This window comes from Gavia stellata, chromosome 7 (genome assembly GCF_030936135.1).
Source record: "Gavia stellata isolate bGavSte3 chromosome 7, bGavSte3.hap2, whole genome shotgun sequence".
Classification (NCBI taxonomy): domain Eukaryota; kingdom Metazoa; phylum Chordata; class Aves; order Gaviiformes; family Gaviidae; genus Gavia; species Gavia stellata.
Window position 1 is genome coordinate 44,252,958 of NC_082600.1, and position 7,613 is coordinate 44,260,570.

At 54.9% G+C, this 7,613-nt stretch overlaps 1 protein-coding gene across 3 annotated transcripts in view; it reads left to right on the forward strand.

The window, feature by feature from the left end:
* The window catches only part of CREB3L1 (cAMP responsive element binding protein 3 like 1), a 46,321-nt gene extending 43,319 nt beyond the window's left edge, over positions 1-3,002 (forward strand). For all 3 annotated transcript variants that reach the window (XM_059819366.1, XM_059819367.1, XM_059819368.1), the window contains 2 exons: positions 42-288; positions 693-3,002. In XM_059819366.1, coding sequence (XP_059675349.1) covers positions 42-288; positions 693-729 — 284 coding nt within the window. In that variant the 3' untranslated portion in view covers positions 730-3,002. The remainder of the gene's footprint in view (positions 1-41; positions 289-692) is intronic.
* The last annotated feature ends 4,611 nt before the right edge of the window (positions 3,003-7,613 follow it).

Sequence of the window (7,613 nt, forward strand, 5' to 3'; positions counted from 1 at the left end):
CCTTGTTCTCATTGTTAACCAACGCTCTCCTTTTTTTCTAGTTCAGTCACGGAGCCTCCTTTTCTACGATGAGGGTGCTGGTTCCTTAGAAGAGAGCTATAGCTCCTTCCTAACCATGGACCATCCTGAGGGGTGGGAGGCCGAAAAAGGGCAGTCTGAGGAGGGAAGGCCTCATCTGGCCAGGACACATGAGACAGCCAAATATCTGAGCAAATCCCAGCTGGAGGGTCCTGACCAGAACCGAACTGGCCCAACTCCCGCTCACCTCAAAGAGCAATTCCATGAGAGGTAAGCAGGTGGGGGCCAGCCTCCGAGCCCCAAAACGCAGCATGGTGTCTGGGAGTGAGCAGCAGGCATGTCCTCTCTGCTGCAAGCTAAGGACAGCTGAGCTGCCCGGTACAGGCAATTAGCTAAAGAGCAGTGGCTGGAGGAGGCCAATGCCTCCTCCAAAGAGCATAAGACCAAGTTTATTTTCTAGAGCAAAAGTTTGGGACTCCATAAAGCAGTGTCCCACTGGCGTAGAGCTGAGGAGGGCTGGGTGATTCAGGTGGTCCCAGGCTTGCTGGTCATTCAGTACCCTGGGGAAGGGCTCCATCCTGGTCAAAGCAAACCAACTGGGCATACAGAGAGATGAATTTGCATAGGAGGCTGCAATGGACCTTGACTGATGCCTTGTCTTTTCTTTTCCTCAGGGAGACAAGCTCCAGTGAGACAGCTGAATACTTGTAGCAGCTGCTGGACCTCAAGGCCTCATCTGTCTGATTGCAGGATTCCCTCCTCACTGAGCAACTGAGGGGACTTGGCGGGAGAGGACGCTGCATTCAGACACTCCTAAACTGGCCTTGGGTTCAGCTCCTCCCCTTCCCCATGCCCCCCCGTTAGTACTGATCTCTCTGAGGGGAGTCACAGGACTTCCAGAACCAGCAATAAATGTCTGGCTAAGCCCTGAGACGCCCTCTTCTCCTGGCCTTACCTCCTGCTTAAATGAGCACTACCCTATGGGTGTGAGCTCACGCTGGAGTGGAGGGAGATCAGGGGAAGCTCTCAAACTATTCAGCTCACTCCCCAAAGCCTCCAGACCGAGGGGGCTGTCCCCAGGCATGTACCCCTTGGCTACATCAGATGCACCTGAAGGAGAGAGAGAGTGTGCTGGATTTACTGTCCTGCCTGGGGGGCTTAGGAGTGGGTGATGCTGGTGCTGGAGAGATGGCTCTGGAGAGTTTGAGCTCATTCCTTCCCCTCCATCTGTTAGTATACTTCTGCTTCCGTTGAGAGAAAACCTAGTTCTTCCTTGCTCTAGTTTTCTCTTGATGGACATGCCTACGTAACTTCCACGCCAACTATCTGCAAAGATCTGCACACAAACGGAGTGGGGGAGACAGATCCCAGACAGATAAACCACCATAAAAATTAGCCAGCGGCTTCTGGGCAACCAGAGCTCTGAAACAGAGAACAATTTTCCCCCACAACCAACTTCTCCCCACCCTCAGCACCCTTGCCTTGACAGGGGTGGTATTCCCCTTTCTGTTCCCAGCTTGGGCCCTACAGTGCAGTACTAACCAGGTCAGTGGCCTTCTCACTTTCCATTCCTCAGGCCTTCCCCTTTGAGAGTGGGTGAGAGAAACCCACTCCCATAACCTGATCCCCATCCCAGCTCTCCATCCCCAATTCTGCTTCATGCCAAATGGGGTCTTTCGAGGAACCACCAAGGAGAGCTCTGCAGCCCATTAGAGGGCTGTCGGATAGCCATCGTTCCCCTCACATCCTCCGTGTGCACAGCAGTGTTGTGAAAGCCACTGAGGACATACTGGCATCTCTGGTGACAGATACATCTGTCAGGAAAGAGGTGGCATGTTGGAATGGGCCAGGGCCACCGAAGACTGTTTTAGAGCTCTTCCTTCTAAGTGCTGGCACCAAAGGTAGCAAACTCTTGCCATACCACCCTTCAGGCCAGACATGCCAAGTTTGGTGCTGAAATGACCTCATCTCAAGCCTATGCCATCCTCTTTAGCACCCACACACCCATTTCTGACCCTTCTTCCTCCCCGGCAAAAGCCCTGCTGAAAGGCTCAAGTGCCTCCTTGCTCCGTTCCTTCAGCTGCCATTTGACGGAAGGACAATGTGGGACATGAGTGTCGGAGATCTGGGATGCGGCAGGTTGCCCCACGTTTGTACATGGGGTTCCCTGCACACTCTGCCAGGTCTCCCCTTTGGCTTGTTTCTCTTCAAGCACTCTGGACTCGCTCTGCACTGCCCTAGCCTCTCCTCTCCTCCCAGGCTGGGAGTGGACAGGACTCCCTGGAGAGGAAGGATGGGATGGCTCTTGCTCAAGGACTGGGAGAAGTGAGGGAAGGGCCCTCACATCCCTCTTTTCTCCCTTTTGAAAACTGGTTTTGCCCCCTGAAGCCATTTAGGACAAATTTGGACACAGCTAGCTGCAACCATACATGCGTGGCCAGTGGGGTGAGGAAGAGGAAGGCCTTCAGCGTAGCTCTGCTTTTCTCGAGGTTCACACAGGACCCGCTGGTCACCAGACACCACTGCATTCCCTGTCCTCCGCCTCCACCCCAGCACAGAGAACCACTGCCGGGTCCAAGCACGCCCTCCTCCACCCCAACACTTCCACTGAGCATGTCCCCGTGCCTCCCACTCCCACCGTTGTACAGAGACCAAGAGCAGAACTCGTTTGTACATAATGAACCTTATTTTGTATTATTGCCGATCCCTTAAGATATTGTATTTTGGAGACTCTCAGATCCTATTTTCAGTATTGTATTTTATTAAGAATTAGTGCGGGCTTGGCATCTATGAACTTCTTTCTTGTTAGCAGCTCACTTTCCCCTTATACTCCAGCAGCTGCCTCTTCCCTCCCGTTTGTTTTTTGTTTGGTTTTTTATTTTTTTGTTTTGTTTTTTCAAGCCGCCTTTTCCCCTCCTCCTATCACTTGCTCTGCATTTGCTTAGTGAAGCAAAATAAAAATAAAATAAAAAGATGCAGCATCAGCCCTGGGTTGACGGGTCCTTTCATTGAGGCATGGTTGTCACACCAGCCCACGTGCACAGCTCCTCACCTCCTGCTGCCTGACTGTCCCGTTCCCTGCCCGCGTGCAGAATTGCTTCAGTGCTGGGGCCTCGTGCTCGGCGTCAGGGGCTAGAAGCAAACTTGCACGTTTTATTTCCAGCAGCACTGTGATTCCTTCTGCAGTTCTGAACAAGTCAGAACTGTTCTGCCTCAATTTCTTCTGCCCCTCTGAAATATCACTAACATCCTCCTCTCAGAAGAAGGAAGATCATGGAAGAAAGTTTATGAGGTGCAATGAGTTCCTCTCATGAAGGGGCTGTGCGGGGGTCTGTATAGCAAAGACAGTGCCAGTAGCACCGTGGCGTTGGTCCCGTCCCCTCTGAAAAAATACTTAAATCCGTCAGTTAACTGTAAAAGCAGAGCAGCTGCACTCAGATCAGTCACGGCTTGGGACCTGGCTGTCTGTCAGCCTCTACCCCTGATAGTCCATTTACATCTGCGAAAATTGATAGGTTTCGTCCTGATTTTGTGTGAAACACAAGGCAACAGGGAGTCTAGAAAACGAATCTTCATCTTCTAGAATGGTCCAAGTGGGTTCGTTAGAATTTGGCCATTGAAACAACTCTTTCTTGCAATCGGGCCCTCCACAGCTGGAAGGCAGCCCGGGCAGGAGCCCCCCTCAGAGGTGCTGAAGGTGGCTCTGTCTCCCGCCTCCGGCTGGGCTGGTCCATCAGGGCTCTCTCTTTGCCACAGGAGGAGGGTATGCGGCTCGGGGCTTGCAAAGATCTCTTTCTGCGCATTACGATCTCTTTGTGGAGAGGAGTAAAGCGCTGAGCTGCTGCCACCCTTGTTGTGACAGGGCTGGCCATTGAACAGTGGCTGGCAGAGGGAGGAGCTCTCTTCTTGGCCGGGTCTGTACTGCCGAGAGGGAGTTTGATGTGGGGTCCATGGCGGGTTAGTCCGATGCGGGTTTTACAGACCCCTGCCCAGCTCCCTTCCCCTACGCACACCCAGGGACGCAGGGAAATGCCTGACCTTGCCCTGCGGTTTGTGTCCTGGGCCAGAACTAGTTTTAACTCGAGGGTCTGACATTTTCCCTGCGGTACCTTGTCCAAAAGCAGCCTCCTAACCCTGAGTCAGTGTGATACACCTTCCCCCACCGTGCGACCAGGCTTCTCCCCGCTCCCACCAGATTTCAGCCAGGGGAAGAGCTCCTGCCTTGCTTGCCCCTGTGCAACATCACCCAGCTCTTCAGGCATTGTCTTCCAGGGAGATTCTGGCCTGTGCCCTTCATGCACGCTCCAAAATGTCAAGGGAAACGGGTGCAAGAGGGGAGCTCTTAAAAGGACGATTTCTCGGGCTTTGGCTCCTTTAACACTGACGCAGCTGGATCAACCAGAACTCCCTTCTGTCAGGAGAGAATTTCCCTTCATCTTGACAAATCCTCCTAATTCTGCAGTCTACCGGATAACTCTGAGCTGCTCAAAACAGGCACATTAGAATCTTTTGATCCCCGTTATGCCTCCCGAAACGCAGCGAGCCAATCACACCTACCGATTTGGCTACAGCCACTAATTAGAGCAGAACAAGAGAATTAGCAAAGCGAGAGGGCACCTTCTTTACAAGTCACCTTCAGCCTCGCTCCGTTACACTGGGTCTGCTCCAAATGCCCTCAGCCCAGCTCCGCCACACCAAGCCGGGCTTTGGCCCATTTAGGGTCGCATTTCTAACAAGCCTCTGCACTGTCGATACGTACAAGCCCTGAACAAAAGAACGCTAACAGAACACCGGCTTCATTTTTCAGAGACAAATTATTCCCAACTGTTCTCTGTTACCAGGCCAACTTGAAAAACATAAGAGAAAAGAATTGGCTTTTGCAGCTCGCCGCTGCTGAGCGGGCCACTGGCGGTGTGTGGCAGCAGCCTGGCAGGTATGTTGGGTTTGTTACAGAAGGACATGTGCTATTAGGGCTCTCAGGAGAGCATCCCCGCTCTCCAAGTCCGGCATTGTCCCTCTTGCTGTCACCGGGTGGGACTGCGCTAGCTCACACAGATCCATCACGGGATCGGCAGGCTTCGGTCCTGCTGCCTGGCACAGGGCTCAGGCTTTTGGACACTTTCTGGGGAGAACATGGCAGTCGCACCTCCTCACACCCCCCAGGTGCTGAGGGCTTGTTAATAGCCATGGCACCTGGCCGCACCCTGACCCAGCCCACCTCAGCCTCAACAAATCTGTGTTGATTTTCTAACCTGGTGGCTGAAACTGGGCTTATTGAGTGAGGAGGGTGGAGGTTCCTCTTCTTGTGCCCCGGGAAGGAGACTGTACCCTTCCAAGAACTTTACTTGCTGGAAATGCCACTTCTAGAAAGCCAACGCCCTGCCTGTGACTGCAAAAGGGAGGACGGGGTCTGTATGGCAATGCTGAGCTGCCCTTGCACCGTCCTGCGTGCCCAGGCAGAAGGAAATCCCTACCCTGTGCCCCAGGTAAGCGGGTGAGCCCCAGGTAAGCGGGTGACCTGGCTCAGCTGAAGGGTGCCTTGGGTGCCAGGAGGACAGGACTGATCCAACCTCACTGCCCAGCCACGCAGTCCCCAGCCAGCGTCTGCCTGGCTCTTCCCAGGTCCTTAGGGAGCTCTGATGGCATCCTCCAAGGGAAGGGTGACCCGATTAGTGACAGACATGTGAAACATCCTGCAGAAACATGTGGGCAGAGAGAGATGCAGAAGCCTGAGCAATCCTTTACCTCTCCTTGTGCAGGCATATCCCATGATCTCTCCTCTTCTCCAGACACACAAAATCTGGACACACTGCCTGTGTGACAGCCGTGCACTTTGGCACATGGGTAGAAAAGGGCAAAATCCTCTGCTGGCACCTCCTCGCCCCAGAGAGGCTTTCTGTAGCGCAGGATCAGCCTCTGTGGGAAGGCAGGAGGCACCCACTGTCCTGTCCCTCTCTCTGCCTCACCAGAGGCGCTGCGACCCCAGGGCTCTGCTGTGCCTGGCTCTTGGGACGTTTCCTGCAACAAGGACATCTACTTCCCTCCCTGAAGCTCCTTTCCTATGGCACCGACGCAGCCATCGGTGAGAAACCCCCCCGAGATGTCTCTTCCCGGACCCCGTGCTCTCCCAGCTTCCAACTCGCATCCACCCCAGCCTGGCCATCCGCTTCCTCAGCACGATGGCCACTGACTCCTTCAACCAGGAGGGACAAGACAGATGTTTGCTGAAATCTCCTGGGAGCACGAGTGGACCTGCACCCTGCATCTCCCGTAGCTCCTCTGGGCAGCCCAGCTGCCCAGCCTGGCTGGTCAGCATGGGTGAAGGTGGCTCTCACAGCAGGTGGCCAACGGTACCCGCTGCTTCTCCCTTCCCACAGCCGGCTCCCAACTTCCCCAGTGCCTGTGGGCGGCAGGAGGACACGGAGCAGGGCCATGCATCCGTGCGGGGAGCACTGGCAAGCTCCCGGGCAGCTCTCGGTCCCAGCAAGCGAGGGTGAAGCCGCTTCCCCAGGGCCAGTTCTGCCCGCTGGGGAGGGCTCGTCCAGCGGCACTCTGGTTTTCAAGGGGAACAAAACCCCTGTGGGGGCTGGAGGGGCTGAGTCACACGGCAAGGAGGGTGCAGGTCTCCCCACAAGTCATGACTGTGCAGAGGAGTGGGCTCAGGGGCTGCTGTGCCCCTGGGAGGCACAAATCCCCTGGCAGGCGCAGGACATGGTGACATTTAGGGCCAGACAAAGGTTCGGTAACTTGAACTGGAGGCGCCGGTGGGCTGTGGTTCCCAGGGAGAGGCACAGCCCTTCTCCAGTCCCTGCTGTTTCCCAGGTTGGAGTCAGGAGTGGCATGGGAATGTGCTCTGCCATGGCACCCTGCAGCAGAGGTGCCACAGGGCTGCATGGAGGTGATGGGGAGGGCTGGCAAGAGGGGTGAGCTGCTCCTGGTGACCCCCAAGGTGATAAAACAGTCAGAGCAGGCTGAGGACATATTCCAGCTCCCATCGTGCCAGCTCTTCATGGGAAGACACTGGGATTAGAGGTGACGGCATTGTGTTCTTGATGTAATACATGACTGTAGGATCTTGCCATGGGCAACTGATGCAGGGGCTGGCTCTTAGAGACCCAAAGCTCAAACTTCCCAGTGCCCAGCCGGTAAAGCCTCAGCGTGTGAATCTGGGGCAGAACAAATCCAAAACAAGAAGCCAGGCACATATGGGAGCTTTGTGGGGATCTCTCACCCCAGCTGGCATCCGCAGTACCGGGGCGAGCAAGGCTGAAGCAGGCAAGAGCTGGGACTGGGGCCACAAAGCTCAGTCCCAGCCCAGGACAGACAGAGGATGCAACTTTTCTGACAGATGTGAGCAGAGGACAGAAGGGCCTTTCTACCTCTAGATGCCAGGATTGGAGGAAAAATGCCTTGAATTAGTAAAAAGCAGGGATAATGTGGCCTCCCAAGTGGCAAGGAGCTGAGTGAGCCTGCTGGGAGGAGGGAAGCTGTGCTATGGCCATACCTCTCTTTGGGTACCACTGCCCAAAACTGGGGACCCCATCCCCAGACAGATCTCATCCATGTTGGACGGTCAGCCAGAGCAGCAGGTACTT